Source organism: Stylophora pistillata, chromosome 2 (assembly GCF_964205215.1).
Source record: "Stylophora pistillata chromosome 2, jaStyPist1.2, whole genome shotgun sequence".
In the NCBI taxonomy this organism is placed as follows: Eukaryota; Metazoa; Cnidaria; class Anthozoa; order Scleractinia; family Pocilloporidae; genus Stylophora; species Stylophora pistillata.
This window is the reverse complement of record NC_142520.1, coordinates 21,657,201-21,673,477: the sequence shown is the minus strand read 5'-3', so window position 1 is coordinate 21,673,477 and position 16,277 is coordinate 21,657,201. Positions and strand designations below refer to the sequence as shown.

Sequence of the window (16,277 nt, the reverse complement as noted above, 5' to 3'; positions counted from 1 at the left end):
CATTGGCACCCTGATGGCTTAAGGTTCCCTAGTTCTCATAGGAATCCGCGATTTAAAAGGCAACGAGAAAGAAGCAAAAAAAAAACAACAACAACAACAGATGGAAAGATTCAATGAGCAGAGCAAGCGCTCTGCTCTTGCGTTTTGTACATCCCTTGACCGTCCTACTCAAAACCACAGCGTGAGATGATCTTCTCTAGAAGGGAGAATCTTGGAAAACCATCAATCAAATTCAACACATGCATTGACTAAAGCAGGAGTAAGTACATTGGTTTCATCGAAAGACTCTTAGAAAGAATGAAAGTTTAATTTGATTTAGATATGCCCGACCTTCTGTATCCCGTCGTATGTTACGCCTTTTCCTTTACCTCCGCAATTAAAAGGAATTCTGACTACAGTCAGTATAAATATATAACGTAAAAAAATAAAAGTCAATAACAAGAAACTCAACTCGGCTCCGATCACTTTTATTATTGACTGCGTATGCTGTTAGATGTATACCTTGAGCAAAATCAAAATTTTCAATCGCAATCAACGTTTGGTTAATGTTGTTACTTGCCGCAATACGCTATTATAGTGAAAGTAGATCTTCCCCAAGGTAATAACAGACTGGCAAAATGTTACATAAACAACTGCTTTCCGCTTTATCTCATGGTAAAAATATTACAAACAGTTTCCACTACAGGAGACATTTTCATCCATCTTTGACAGCAAACAAGGTATGCAAAATTTAAAAAAAGCACCCGCTCAGATATTTTGAAAAAAGCTACTTCAAAAACAGTCCAGTACAATCGCTACACTTTTTACTGGTGATATTTGTTCTTGCTCTGTTCAAAAGTTGAATCTTCTCACCAATATTATATTGCCAGCGCCATTTTTAGGAGCTTTGGAGTTTCCCGCATTCAAAATATGGGCATAAATATATCTTAGCTGCGTTTAAGTCGAACAAATAAAGCTTGTTTTAAATGGTTTTGTTTTTCCTATTTTGTTCCTTATTGCACGCGCATTTTTGACGAGATCGAAAAAATTTCTTAGTTCTAAGCATTATTGTATAATATTGGTCTTTTATTTTAAGTCGAAATTTATCTAACAGGAAAGAAATAGGCAGTGGTGAGACGATGCGTTTTTGTATTGTAATTACACTGTGCCACTTTTGCGAAATTTTCGCTCAAGAATGCAAAAGGGATGAGCATGCCATTCTGGGTATGATGCTTCGAAGACACCTTTAAAACGATGAAATCTTCGAATGCAGCTGAATGTAATCGGGCATATAATGATGATTTTCGATGTCACAGCTTCAACTACGTCATTTCAGAGGATCTATGTGAACTAAACAATCGGATTAAGGAGGCCCGACCAAAGAACTTTAATTTGTGCCAAATTCTGAAAGCTATTATGTCAAGAGTAATACAAAAAGAGGTGAGTTTTAAGCATGGAAAAGCGCCAGCATTAAAGTGAAACATATCTGAACGATAATGGCTCTTAGATTTTTGAAAGTAAGACCAAGAATGAATGATAGGAATTTGCTCTAAATTTATACTTGCAAGGCCAAAGTACTTTCCACATTGGAGCCAGAAAGCATTCTCCGACCCGACGTCGAAGGTCGGAAGGCAACGTTGTAGTTTCCATTCTCGCGTTTTCAGATTTCTATTCTTTTCTACTTGCACACTAAAACAGGTGAAGCAGATTAGTTTTAACAGACGAAAGGACAGTTTCCCCAATGACACCATAACTTTAAAACTTACATTTACTTGAGTAGGTACATAGGTTTAGTTTTACTGTCAGAGGGAAAATGCACAACTAGAATTGTTCTTTGATGAAAATAGTTTCCGTCGCCAGTCCCTATTGGTTCCATTCCTGAACTCCGAGTGGAAACATGTGAAGAGATACTTGCGATTGAAATGAGAAAAGCGACCATTGGCGAATACTGGCCTTATTCTGATAGAACGGAAAAAACAATTCTGGTTTCTTGCGATATTGAAAGAGGTAAGAGAACTTAGGGCTTCGTTGCTGTTTTGGTAGATATGAATGTGATGAGATTGATTTAAACATTTATAAGTCTGGTGATGTACATCTAAAGCAAATGATGATAACATTTTTTGTTGCCTTTCAATGAAATCCTTAACACAGCCTCTAGGTATGGCGGTAAATTTAATTTAGGTCTCTCCTTGGCCGACTATACTGTGAATGGGTGAAGACTGAAATCGAAAGTCCAAGAAAGAAAGCCTGGCTGTAAGAACAGAGGAATTTCGAAAAAGAAAGGCGAAATAATTCGTCGAAACAGACAACACTGGGTGAAATGCCAAATTTAATCGACATTTCAGCAATATTAAACGAGCATAAAATCCAAACGAAAGTTTAAGTCGGGTTTAAGGAACTTAAACTTGACTTAAAAGGATACGTTTATTTAACCAGGTTTAAGTTCCAATTAAATGTGCATTAAGGCCAATGAAAGATTTTGGTCTAGTTTAAGTGACGCTCACATGGGAGCCTGGTCACTTGGCAAGCACAAGTATCCTAAAGGGTATTGGGTATAATCCAAATAAATGCCACCCCAAGTCCCAGGCCCCCAAGAGAAATAAAAAGTACACAACGGGGAGAAGAAGCATAAAAATTCTATTTGCAAGCAAATATCTCCTTTATGCCTTTTCTCCCATATAAATTATATGAACAACCCAAATATGCTGCCTCGCCTGAGCTATGTTTACTGGGAAAAATTATAACCAATCAACAATTGGAGTAAATGGCTACGGGAAAAATCCCATAGCCGCATTTATTTAAAATTACTGTTCAATCAAATCCTTGATACAAAGTTTGGCCCAGTAAAGGTGAGGGCACTGAAAACGCCAAAACATGTGACCGCACACATGCCACCCCACTCCAGGCAAGCGCAGCACAGAAGCAAGAGCCGCCCATGCAGGCTAATGCTCGGAATCACAATAGTCAATCATTATGCCGTTGAATAGACTATCTGAAGGTAAGCTAGTAAGTGCCCACCCCAAGCAAGGGCCACCCATGCGAGCTACTTCCCTGGATCAACATTAGGATAAGAAAAGACAAGTATAATGAGACTTAGACCTAAGGCAAGAGCCGCCCATGCTAGCTAATGCCCCAGATCAACAGTTGGATACTAAACTATATGTGGAATAAGGCTCAAACGCCTCACTTAACGTCCTCGGTGTATTTGAGACAATGCCGACCCCAGGCAAGAGCTGCCCATGCTAGCTAATGCCCCAGATCAACAGTAGGATACTAAACAAAATATGTGAAATAAGGCTTAAACGCCTCACTTAACTTCTTCGATGCATTTGACACAATGCCAACCCAAGGCAAGAGCTGCTCATGCTAGCTAATGCCCCATATCACCAATGGATAGTCCTGTGTTAATGGACAATTTACATGAACCTTCCTTACTCAAGTAAGAAGAAAGAATATTTTGGGCTACACCAAAAGTAAGAACCACCCCTACTACCTAATACTGCAGGTGGAAGAAAATAGCAAACTGAGGCAATTGCACCGGCTGGATGGTGAGAAAATAACAGCTTTAAGAGCAAAGATTAGGTGTTCTAATATACTTAAGAAATGCATTAGATTTCCATCGCCCTAAGAGGCGGATTTGAGCATCGGATAACCCCTTATCTGCAGCATGAGAAGCAGCGCCAATTCGAAAACTATGTCCCTTGTAGACTGAGGGGGACAAACCACAAAACTGTACGGCAGATGACAGCTGATTTGAAAAATGAGACCGAGAAACTGGAGCCCCATCCACTGTAATGAAGAGAGCACCCGGTCGGGTCCCTCGCATTGCTAAATACTTGGCCAAAAGCTCCACAGGGCAGGATTGTGGCTGACGAGACACCAAAATGGAAAAAGGGGGAGCATTGTAACTATGTTTAAAATTACCAAAAGTAATCTTGAAAGCATTCAAAACCCTTGAAGAGCTGAGCAGCTTACTAACATGCGAAATTTGTAAGGGAGAAGTATCACTCCGCCCACTAGTTGAAGTCATTTCACCAATTCGTAAAAAGGCAAAGAATGCTAGTGAACACATTGCCTGAAATTGACAAATTTGATAAGGAGAACCAACCAAAGAAGGTGCCACAAAAATTAATTTAGCTAAAATGGGCAGTGTGATGGGAAGACGACTGTCAAGGCGAAAGCCAACTTTGTGAAAACCTTTAAGCATCTGAGCAACATAAAAAACTTTAGAGGGATCTGAAAAGCCCTTTAGCTTATGGCAGTAACTCAAACATGACACATAGGTCATCACAGTGGATGGAGCATACTGTGAACGAAACAAATAAGCAATAAATAAGGCCAAAATGGAAGGTGAAATAGGCAATGCTTGAAAAGGGTGATGAAAGGTAGAAACAAAAAAATGGTGGAAAAGCTTCCAAGCACGCTGATAAGTTGGTATGGATGAGGGCTGAAGACTGGAGCGAAGTAAAAAGGAAGCTATTGAAGCCAACTCAGTGGCTGGAGATGAGGAGGTATGACCGTGGGAGCTTTGTGCATGTAAGCTGGTGCCAGTTGTTTGAAAATCTGTAACTGTAACCGAGAAAGAGAATCAGCCAGCTTATTCTGTAAGCCTGGGACATGCTTAGCTTTAAAACATATATTGTAATTAAGACAAACTAGGACCAGCTTACGCACAAAGAGCTTTAAGTCCTTATCACGACAAGTCTGTTTGTTAATAACATGGACCAATGCTTCATGGTCAGTAAAAAACAAAACACGCTGATTCTTATTAGTATGTCCCCAGAGGTGGAGACTTAGGACAATGGGATAAAATTCAAGAAATGCTATGTTGCGATGACGCCAGCTCGCGGGCCATTCCCCATAGCACCAATGCCCGCCAAAAACTGCCCCAAAGCCTATGGCACCGGATGCATCGGTATACAATTTGAGATGGTGTGAATTAGCCCAATCAACTGAGAGAAAAAAGGAGCGACCATTAAAACCCGACAGAAATTGCTGCCAGACTTTAAGATCTGCTTTAACTTCTTGAGTCAACCTGATAAGGAAATGAGGACGCCGAAGACCGATTGTCAAATCAATAAGAGGACGCAGAAATGCACGACCAGGAACAACTACTGTACAGGCAAAGTTCAATAAACCTGTCAACGACTGTATCTCTCGTAAGGTAACCTTGCGACGCCTGAGAAAACCGGAAATTAAGTCCTGACATTTTACTAGCTTATCAGGAGGCAGCCGAGCCTCCATAAGGACCGAGTCTAATTCAATACCTGCGAATGAAATTGTTGATGAAGGGCCAATTGTTTTTTCCGGCGCCATAGGGATGCCCAGATATTGGCAGAGCAATAAGAATAAATCAAGTTGTTGTTTACACAAATCAGGAGAGGGGGAGACAATGAGAAAATCATCCATCAGGTGCAAAATGTGATCGATATGCAATTTCTTTTGGGCAATCCATTCTATGGCAGAAGAAAAAATTTCAAACGTTTTGCAAGAGCTTGAACACCCCATCGGCATACAGCGGTCATAATAATAAAATCCTCTCCAACAAATCCCCAAAAGGTTGTAATCTTGGGGTTGAATAGGAATGATTCGAAAAGCATTCTTAATATCTGTTTTGGCCATAAAACACAGCCGTGGCCAACAGTTCTGATGATATGAATGGCATCTTCCACCGTAGCATAGGATACGCTAGTAAATTCTGAAGAAATGCCATCATTCAATGATGACCCTTGAGGGAAAGAAAGGTGGTGAGTCAAACGGAATTCACCCTCTGTCTTTTTAGGAACCAAACCCAGTGGAGATATACGAAAATGGGGAAAAGGTGGAGAGGAATAAGGGCCTGCAATGCGATGAGCGGCAATTTCTTTATCTAGTTTGGCATCAACTGCCTCAGGGTATTGGATTGCAGAAAGTAGGTTTTTAGCACATGAAGAGTCTCGCGGTCCTTCATAGTACAAGGGAAAGCCATAATTAAAACCATTGGATAAAAGCTCTACTACGGAAGGGATATACCCAGAAAGAAAAAATTGCAAACGATCACTGTGGACGGGTGTTGGAAGCTCCCGAGGAAGTAGGTTGGGGAGTGATCCAGCTGCTAGGGGTGTTATTGCTGCGTTGCTTGGACAATTTGGAAGCGTGTCCTTTGCTAAAGGCACGAAAATTACAATTTATAGCCCGATGTGGACCATCACATTTAGCACATGAGTGATTAAAGGAGCATCCTGAGCAATAAACCCCTTTATGAAACTTAAAACAATAACCCCGAGGGATATCAAAGTTCTTAGCAAGGCTGGTTGCTGGAATGGATTTGGTGGCATTAGTCTGAGACTTCAACCACAATTCCTAATGTACAGATCCCCAGGGAAGAGAGGTGGCCTCAGACTGGCGCAAAAAACGGAAGTTTTCATCATAATAACGCCAATTATGGCCCCTAGCAGCCAGATTTTGAATAGTAGCCCCATACTTCATGAGCCCGGGAGCCTCATGGGGATACTGTGCAGTTAAAATACCCACATAAACATGAAAAGCTTGGAGCCAAACATCTATTGATGTAATACGTTTAACTTTGTTTACTGGCTCAAGAGCTAACGATGGGGAAGAGCCTTCCTGGGAGGGTTGGAGTGTGATGCGAAATTTGTCCTCAAAAGCTGGATGAATAAGAAGGGAGCCAAAATCAACAAATTCATTTTGAATAATTCTGCTCCGAATCTTAGCTGGGATCCGTGCATCGATTGGTAGGAAACCACGTCTTTAACCACCATCAAGATGGAACGGAGTGACGCTCACATGGGAGCCTGGTCACTTGGCAAGCACAAGTATCCTAAAGGGTATTGGGTATAATCCAAATAAATGCCACCCCACGTCCCAGGCCACCAAAAGAAATAAAAAGTACACAACGGGGAGAAGAAGCATAAAAATTCTATTTGCAAGCAAATATTTCCTTTATTCCTCAAAACCAAATGCGAGATTTTAGTTCCTAAAGGTTTGTGAACAAATAGCACCAAACCAAGAGATTATCTCCTGAAACAGCGAACCAATGGGAAGACGGGACCTCCTGGCATCAATGACAATCGGATCGAAATTTTCCCAGGAAAAGTACTGCATAGCAGTCAGGTTTTTTTTTTTTTTTTTTATCTCGTTCTGTTGAACATTGAGTAATGGGAAAAATTGGCGAGGGAAAAACCCGCGGCAAAAAAAAAAGTGAGGTTGGAGAAACTGCTGAAAGCAAATCAGCAAATCGAAAGACAGCTTAACTTATACCGTTATCGCTGAAATGAGTTCCCTTGGGTAGGTTTATTCTTGATTTCATACGATTGGAGGCGAATGCCTATGTTTGGTATCAAGACCGGTACTTGCTTATTAAAGGAACTTCGTTTTTAACCTTATGTAGGACAAATGTAGATTTGATGGCGCTTTCTTGTTTTCTTTGCAGTCTGGATGCCAGCGTGGAGAGGAGTGCCGTGACTGTTTTTTTCCCCTTAACAAAATGGTGCCATTTCTCTCTTCTTTGGACCATTTTTTTTTCTTTGCTCGGGGTCTCCTCTTTAATTTTGATTTATGTTTTTTGAGAAAAGACTTTCCACTAGTAGAGGACTTCCACGTGTGGCTTTTGATAAGTGCGCGATGTTAACAAAATATGGAAATAACATGAAGTTGCCGCCAATATTCCCGCCGGGGGTTCACCTCTTTAACAGATTATGACGCCTTCCTTATTTATCAACTTTTATTTGAAAATACGTTTTCCTAAATAAGTCGGATGCCTTTTGAGATTTTTAAATTTTTCTTTTTGTAAACGTTAGGTAAAATGTGTAACTTCAATCTAGTCCAATAAAAGAACATTTTTTTTAGGCTTTTCAAGGTAGGAAGTAACCTTAAAGAAACTTGCAGCCGAAGATAGCCTTGATATTCGAAAAGCCAAAGGCATTTTAATTGTTTCTGCCCTAAGTTGATGACCTTATGAGAATAATTTTTTTTCTATTTAAAAGAGTCCAAAAAACTGCGAATACAAGTGGAACGTTGGGAAAACGACTCTGCCCTCGGCGTGCTTCCGATTGGGAAATTTGGATTTCAATTTGGAATTCCAGATTTGGGATTTTTGACTAAAACATGAAAAGGACGAACGGATTTCGATGCTGAAAGTCCGTCCGTAACGATCGATTTGTATTCAAAATCCAGAGCTAATGAACGAAAGCTAATACCTTTGCCGTTTTACAGCTCCAGGTGAATCTTACTGAGACCTCTCCTACAACAGCTGTAGTTTTGCAAATCCCTCTTTAGATTTCCCAAAAGTAGTGAAACATAGAAATCCATGCGATCCGGAGTTGGATTTCAAATCCACCTTGAGGAAGGTTTTCTCAACGTCGTATTCCGTTTTTGGATTTCATGTTATACCGTAAAATGAGAAATCTGGATTTGAAAGTCAAAATGCAGATTTTGCAATCAAAAGCGAAGATTTCTTTGAATGCACTTCCTTATTCCTGATTGGCCGTGATTACCTCTCGACCCAGTTTCCTTAGAACCACATTCAAAATGATGGACGAAATTTTATTCTGGTCGTGAAGGAACTGATGTCGCGCTGTTTAGTCTGGACTGTTCGTTTGGACAGCTGTGTTACATTTGGTAACCTGTGCTAGAGAAAAAGTATTCTCCTCTTTATTTTGTACATCGAATGTGTGAAATAGCTACCACCTACGTCGATGAAAATTCTCGTTTGTACTTCGACAGGTGAGAGTTCTTGAAAAGATTTTCAACCGATTCAATGTCTATGAAATGTATCTTATTAGGAGAATTACGTCCTCTCTAACATATGTTCAAAGAACTGATCACCAAGCAATGGGTTGGTGGACAAAACAATGACCTCAAGTCCACGGACAGAACCTCATTGGACTACTCAAACATGGACCAACCATTTGATTATTAATTTTGGTTTTCTCTTTCGTTAGTCACAACGTACAAACACCACGAAATTTTTGAGATTATTTGAAACATTTAAAATCCTTCCTTTGAAATATAGTGCCAAGTCATTTTACCTCCCTCAAAATCGGTCATAAAATGAGGCAGGAAATTGATAAAATGAATTGTTTCCTTCCTCAGTATAGTAGATTGACGAACGCGAAACAAAATGTATCAAGCAATTCATTAATTGAAAATGTTTAAATCGTACAGCATTTTCTTTAACTTTCGTGTTCTCTTCCTCTTCTTGTTTGGAAAATGCATTTACATCTTCGTCGCTCACCACATTATATTACAAATCTTGCGGCTATTATTCCAAACAAGAAACAAAGCAAGTTCATTCAGCAAAGTTTGAGAAAGCGGGAATGGTGACATGGTTGCTCAATATCGCCACTCGTGTTACACAGTTGTGTAGGATGGTCATATTGATTCTACAGAATTCAGTGTTTTAGTTGCTGGTACAGCACTCCCCTCTGTGATTATAATAAATAACAGGGTACATGCATGTAGTGGCCTCAATTCCAGTCATTTGAGTGACTTTTTTTGTACAGCAGGAGATAATTACATGCTGATATTTTTCATTGCAGATTGAAGTGATAGTGCATGCTGCTGACAGAGATGACCAGCAGGGAAAGTTTTGGTGCAAATGACAACATACTGGATTTGTTTAAAGGAGTGGCTTCATGCAGGTAAGAATAAAAATTCTTTAGTGGGAGGAGGAGGGGATAATGTAAACTGCCACATACACATGTTTAACCCTGGACCCCAGTTATTGGCCCATCTACTTGTGAACAAGAAAATACATAAGTCTGATTATTACAAGCCCACTGACGCCCTGGATATTAAGGCCCTTCTTCAGCGTTTCTTGTTTAGATAATGATAAAACTGGAAGCACCACTGCTGTGAATAAGACAAAATTTTTAATAATTAAGAGAAAAGATGAGCTTCAAGGAGAAAGTCTGAACTTCTTTTTTGTTATGTTCCAATTTTGTTCAGGTTGTCAGCTTTAAATTTAATTCTGATACAAATGTATTGAAATGAATTCAATTTACCAAAGCAAAAGTGTTTTTTTTTTTCATTTTTCTCAAAATCTACTTCCCTTCTCTTCTTCCTCGTGTAACTATCTAAGTGGAAATTACACATTATATATTATAATCCATTAAGTAGCTTCACTCAAATTCTGTTGGTCTAAATGCATCACATGACTGAGAGTGCCCCAACTATCACTGGGGAGTACTGGTGATCTTTCTCATGTTCATAAATTTTCAAACTTAACATTTGATTTGAGAAAAGACTTGAAGATAATAGGGCATACTGACAATATTACAAGCCCACACTTTTTTCTTGAACTTCACTCTTGAAAAACATTAATTTTTTGTTCCTCTATTCAGATGAATTCTATAGACAAACACCGGTGCACATTTTTGTACCAAATTTCTAGAAAAGCTAGTAAAAATTGGCAGTGCCTATACCCTACAACACATCAAGTTCCTACCTTAAGGAAAAAACCTGAATTGTTTATCTGCATGTCCATTATCCCCAAATGTCTTCTGGACATGGATGTGTCTTGCGGATGTGATATCGAGTTGATGGTGCTGAATATTTGATACATTTAATTCCTTTCTAAGTTTGCCACAATTATCTTTGTACCTGCTGTAAAATATATATGTATTTTAAATTTTTTAATTTACATTACTCACAATCCCGTATTACAGTTAATACTTAACTTATAATATATTATACTAGAGGGATAGTCATAGCAAAACACATCACAGACACAGTGCAAATACTTCAATTCATAATGGTTCCTATCTTTTCCTAAATTCTTGATGCTTATATCTTAAGGCAATAAGTCTTTCACTCTCTTTCTTGGCTTCTACTTTCGGTACAAAAATGAAACTTTCGGATTAATTGACTTGTTTCTCCTGAAATCCCATATACACAGTTTACCAAGCATTGTCAGATAATTTAGTAGTTCATTTCTATTTAAAATGCCAATTAAAACTTCTTTTAGAGATAGGTTCAGATTTTCACAATGAGAATTAGACCACCAATTGCAAAACGTGTTCCAAAAGGCTTATGCATACTGAGCAGTCATAAAACCGATGATACAAGTCTTCTTTGTAAATTGCACGGAAGGAACACATCTCTGACTCAATCAAATATTTTGGTATTTGTAAACAAGATGCGATTGAATAATTTATACTGAGAAGACCAAGGCTTGGAAAATATCCCATTATTTTAAACACAATTCAAGAGTTTATTATTGAAGGTTTAATCCATCTTATTAGGTGACCCTCTGACAAGGTGCGGGAAAAAAATTAAAATTGTGCACTTTTTTAGAGGCGAATCGTGCGGGAGAAAATGTTAATTGTGCGGGTAATTGAGCAGGATTGCGTAATCTTGCGTCGAACAAAATATTTCGTATCCCACTCCCTGTTAAAGTAAACATCGGGTTCTCCTCATAAATCACACCTTTTCTGGTAATATCAAAGTGAAATTCCTCCTGTAATGGCTAAATGACTTCTAGATTTTACTTTGAATTATTTTTATCTTATTGACTGAACTTTAGGACTTATTTTGAAGTAATTCTTTGTTCGTCAAAGCGATCGAAAGAGCTAAACGAAAACACTCGAGGAGATCGCCCTATAATTTGAGTTCGCCAGTAAAAGTTACTGTCGATGGAGGCCGTGTTTTCTTATTCCACTGCGATTTACGAAAGTCTTAATATCTGACAACCCATTCGTTCTGTAAATGCCAAGAATAAACAATCCTTTTTTTCACTTTGAACGAGAAAACCACAACGCCAGCGGCCTTATTCAACAACACCTCTTATTCGTTATTTGAAAAGCATAGGCACAAACCGCCAATGAAAAATAGAGTTAGAAGTAGACTAGTGCCGAGCAAAGCGCAGGCTACGGTAAGAACGCCTTGTTGCTTGAATAACGCAATCGACGAGTTGTTTGATGAAAGCGTGGAAATCCTAGAGTATTTTTGAAGGTAGTCTGAAAATAGTCTAAAATGTTCTAGAAATCTCGATACTCGACAGAAATACCCGTTTTGATTGAAATTTTTGCGAATTTTCACAGATTGTGGGGGAATGTGCGGGTTTGACCGAATTGTGCGGTTTCGCACCCGCGCACCCAGTCAGAAGGCCTGTTAATTAGGATCTGACCAAAATTGAAGTCCTCTAGTGATTGATAATGAAAATCCCAGTCAATAGAGCCAAAGGCCTTTTCAAAATCTATAAACAGTAGAATACCAGACATCTCAAACAACTCAGCATGATCGATAATGTCGAGAATTGAGTGAGCCACCTCTCCAATAAATCTACCCTGGATAAAACTCGACTGATTATAGTGGATTAGTCGAGGAAGGAATTTTTTGATTCTGATGATAATGACCATAGAAGCAAGGTTGGAGTTAGCATTGACTAGCAAAGTCACCCTCAAGTTTCCAAATACAATTGATCTTTACCTGTTAGATCAGCTAATGTGATAATTGCCTGTTCTTGTGAATTTCATATTTCTCGTGAGTCAAAAGAAGAATTACCGGTAAAAGCCGTGTATAATGCGCACTTTTTTCTACAAAAATAACGATCAAAATCGCGGTGCGTATTATACACGAATTCCATTGTTTGTCACGCACGTCCCAATTTGCATATATTAAAAACACAACAAAAAAAGTAATACATTTAAAGCTTTGATATAATAACTTATTTTCAATGAAAGGCTCTAGGTGCTTATTTAGTATTTACTCTAAAATCAAGAGGAACGACAAAAATCGCTAAATATTTTCTCAAGTGTGCAAACAGGCACGTGGATCAGAATTCAAATTGAATATGCAAATTTGGCAGCATGTGAAGAGACCTCATGTTACATGGAATTTTTTCGATGAGAAGCAAGGAGAAAGCGAGCGAGAAATATTTCAGGACAAAAGCTTTATTTAAAAAAGTTCTTGATTTGTTGTTATAGGCGAAAACACGCAAATTTCTTATATGTACTAAGGGCACGCAGTGGAATTCGTCGTGGTTATATTGTTGTTTGCTTGACTTTACGGCCAGAAAAATTAAAAATTCTAAAGGTACGATGGTATGACACAAAATCATATTGTTGCTCACTCATAATATTTACCGGGCCATGAAATCGTCAAATTAGCTAGGCCTCGCTTGAAGATCTTAAGTTTGATTTCAATAATGTCATAAATAGCTAAGTAACAAAATAAAGATATTGATATTCACGATATAGTAAATTTCTCATTCTTGTTGTCTTAATAAATAATTGTACGAATATTTAACTTGTCTTTTTTGCCGTGAAAAACTTTTTTTCTCTGATAATTTAAGTTAACAACAAGGGTGCGCATTCTACATGGGCGCGCATTATACAGGGGTAAATACGGTAAAAGCATATCTGTCATGAGCTCACCTACAGAGCTCCAAAAAGTTTTGTAAAATTTGGCAGGTTGCCGTCATTACCAGGAGTCTTTCCATTTCCAAAAGTATCTAGTGTTTTGGCACATTCTTCAATTATAGTTATTGTCCTTTACAACCTAGTTTTTCTTCCTATGACAACTCTGGAAGGTTCACTTGACCACATATCATGGAATAAATATGAATATTTTTTCTCTTTTTCAGTATGTTTGTCACCACCTGGAAAATATTTATGATGTTGATTGTAACAGGAAATTTGTTACAAGAGTAACAACGTGGTGTAAGCCAAAAAGCCACTCTTTTAGCAATGATGAACAAGCAGATTCCACGTTTCCGTGCATCTGTTCTGTAGTAGGTCACAGGTAACGTCAAAATGTGATAAGAACAAAGTCTTTCCACATTTGAACGTCTTTTCTGATCTATAACTGCAACTTGAAATCTTTTTATTTTATATTGTTATAAAGCAAATAATGAAAATGGTGAAGTCATCTATGCGTCTCTCCTCTAATGGATCATAAGTAAGAACCAATCAGACTGCACGTGTTATTCAGCTTATCATATAAAGTGTATGTATTTTCTTTGCCTTACAATGTGTTTACTTCCAGTTTGGATCACGACGATTGTACTGCATGGCACTTATGTTGTTGACATGATTTACAGTAGTCAACTTATACCCACATTTCGTTGCAAGTGGTGAATGATGGAGGCTATCCAAACTTCCTTGAAAGAAAATGAGGTTAATAAACAAAGTATAATCCATGAATTATAAGAAAGGTGAATCAATGATTATGAAAAATGCACCAACACGCAGTTAATTTTTTTTATATTAGGATTGTGGCAGACTTGAGACTTTGTGTTTACTACCAGGAATGTCACGACCCCAACTGTAGAGGGATTGACTATCGTTCCCCTGGTATGTTCTGGCTGCCGAAAACACATCATTTTTTAGGATTTGTCGGGGAGCAGACTTAATTCGAGAATGCAGAAGAACGATTCAGGGAGAGTTCTCGCACAGATTCCAATTGAAATGCAAAGTATGGCAGGGTTTTTTCCATGAACTGGAGAACTAACCTTCAGTTTCTATCTACCTACCTACCTAATCTCTATTTATCTAATTTATTTAATCTATCCAATCTATCTATCTATCTATCTATCTATCTATATTCAGATCTTTACCAGCATTATTCTAGTTTTTACAATCCTTCAACAAGATGGTCAAGATAGTCAAGAGACGCTCACTCTTAAAATTATAAGAAAGGTATGGATTTTTGCGAAAAATTTTCCAAACTTTGCAAAAGTACGAAAGAAAACTGGAGCCTTAAAAGATAAACAGGGAGAAGTCTGTTGTATATTCCTAACAGCGAGAAGTACTTAACTAAATTTCAGATTCATCCATTAATTACTCAAACATTGGGAAAGCTTTATCGGTTGCGTTATTTGAGGAAGCATTGAAGGGGTAAAAGTCTCTTTATGATAGAAACTAGTCATAGCCTACTGTCGTATGTTCAAAAAAAGGAATTTGCAAACCCTCTATCGTTTGGTTACTTTAAGAAAAGCCACAGGAAATCAATCCGTTGTGAAGTTGTGAGGTAATTGAATAATCACTCTCCTGTGTAAAAGATTTGAATACGATTCATGAAGTGTAGTTTATTAATCTCATCATGACCTTTTTTGTTACTTCATTTAAAAATCTTTGAAAAGCGTGTATTTTCATTTTTCAGTTTGACGAGTTTTCAAGTAATGATTTTGATGATCAAGAGCTTTGTAAGTTGTTATCTGAATGCGAGCAGAGACTAAATGACTCTAGGAAAGATGAAATGGAAGAGATGCTTAATACAAACGAGAACAACTTGAACGAAGATGGTGTCCCAAGAAATAAACAAGCTGTAACGCAATTTAACAATAGTGGTTGTGTTACGCAACCTAAAGTTGGTGATTGTGACTTTGGTAATGACTTGGACGATGCATTACTGCTTGAGCTTCAGGTTCCACACCACAGTTGGGATAGCGAGGGTGCAGTTTCACATACAAGAAGCTTTAGGGATCACAACAAGCATTCGTAACAATCTTGTCAGGATAATGAGAATTATACAAACCAAATATGGAAGTCATCAGACGAGGGAAGCAAGAAAACCAAATTAAATAAAACGGTTGGAATGGACCTCTCACCAAATTATGCCGGATTTTTCAGGATGAAACAGAAGCCCGGATGAGTGAAAAATATATGTGTCGCGGGGTATTAACTGAGAATTATTGCGAAAAATTTTTATCAAAAGAGGAAGTTCCTGAGTGGTTAGATGAAGAATCTCTTGGTGATTTAGAGTTGTCCATGGCTGCGGAGGAGGCCAAAAGTACTGCTTCACTCAAGTGTATCCTACTAGTCTAGCACACTAGTTATTTTGTGTGATAACTCTTTTTCAGTACCAGAAAAAACTTCAAAGATAGTGTAAGTTATTTGTTAAGTTCAATTCGATGTTGTCCTGTAGAGCCCTGATTTCAAACGCGGTTTCGAGAAGTGTTTTCTAACTACATAAATAAGTGATAAGCGATGTAGCGCTGAGATATCTCAGTTCTCAAATATGTGATAAGCTGGTTTTAACGGAAAACAAAGCTTTGAAAAATAGAGGCTTTCAAAAGAAGCTGTAGGAGACTAAATAAAAGAACTTTAAATAAGAAGTTTTAAAATCACTCGCCCTCCTCACTTCTCAACGTCTCCAGTTATTTTATTGTGTTTTGGAGCCAGGAAAAACGCTTTTCATTGCTGTTATGACATAACTAGCTGTCACCGATCAAATGCGGGCCCTATAATAAAGCATCCGCTTGGAAACTGAACTGACCAATCAGAAGATGCGTACTGTGTTCATTTATGTTAGAGAGCATCATATAAAAAAGATGGCCGGTTTAAGGTGTTCAATTA

At 38.2% G+C, this 16,277-nt stretch overlaps 2 protein-coding genes across 2 annotated transcripts; both read right to left on the bottom strand.

Annotated features, from left to right (window-relative positions):
* Nucleotides 1-2,985: 2,985 nt before the first annotated feature.
* Nucleotides 2,986-4,395, bottom strand: LOC148737757 (uncharacterized). The gene has a single exon (XM_088748232.1). It carries the CDS (start codon nt 4,265-4,267, stop codon nt 3,545-3,547), a length of 723 nt encoding a protein of 240 aa, XP_088604358.1. The 5' UTR covers nt 4,268-4,395; the 3' UTR covers nt 2,986-3,544.
* LOC148737756 (uncharacterized) lies at nt 4,319-5,337 on the bottom strand. The gene has a single exon (XM_088748224.1). The coding sequence runs from the start codon at nt 5,293-5,295 to the stop codon at nt 4,456-4,458; it is 840 nt and encodes a 279-aa protein (XP_088604350.1). The 5' UTR covers nt 5,296-5,337; the 3' UTR covers nt 4,319-4,455.
* Between the last annotated feature and the right edge of the window lie 10,940 nt (nt 5,338-16,277).

What these genes read in the sequence shown, in the direction of transcription:
- LOC148737757 (XM_088748232.1), bottom strand. Translation starts at nt 4,267, where the DNA reads ATGACCTATGTGTCATGTTTGAGTTACTGCCATAAGCTAAAGGGCTTT.
- LOC148737756 (XM_088748224.1), bottom strand. Translation starts at nt 5,295, where the DNA reads ATGGCGCCGGAAAAAACAATTGGCCCTTCATCAACAATTTCATTCGCA.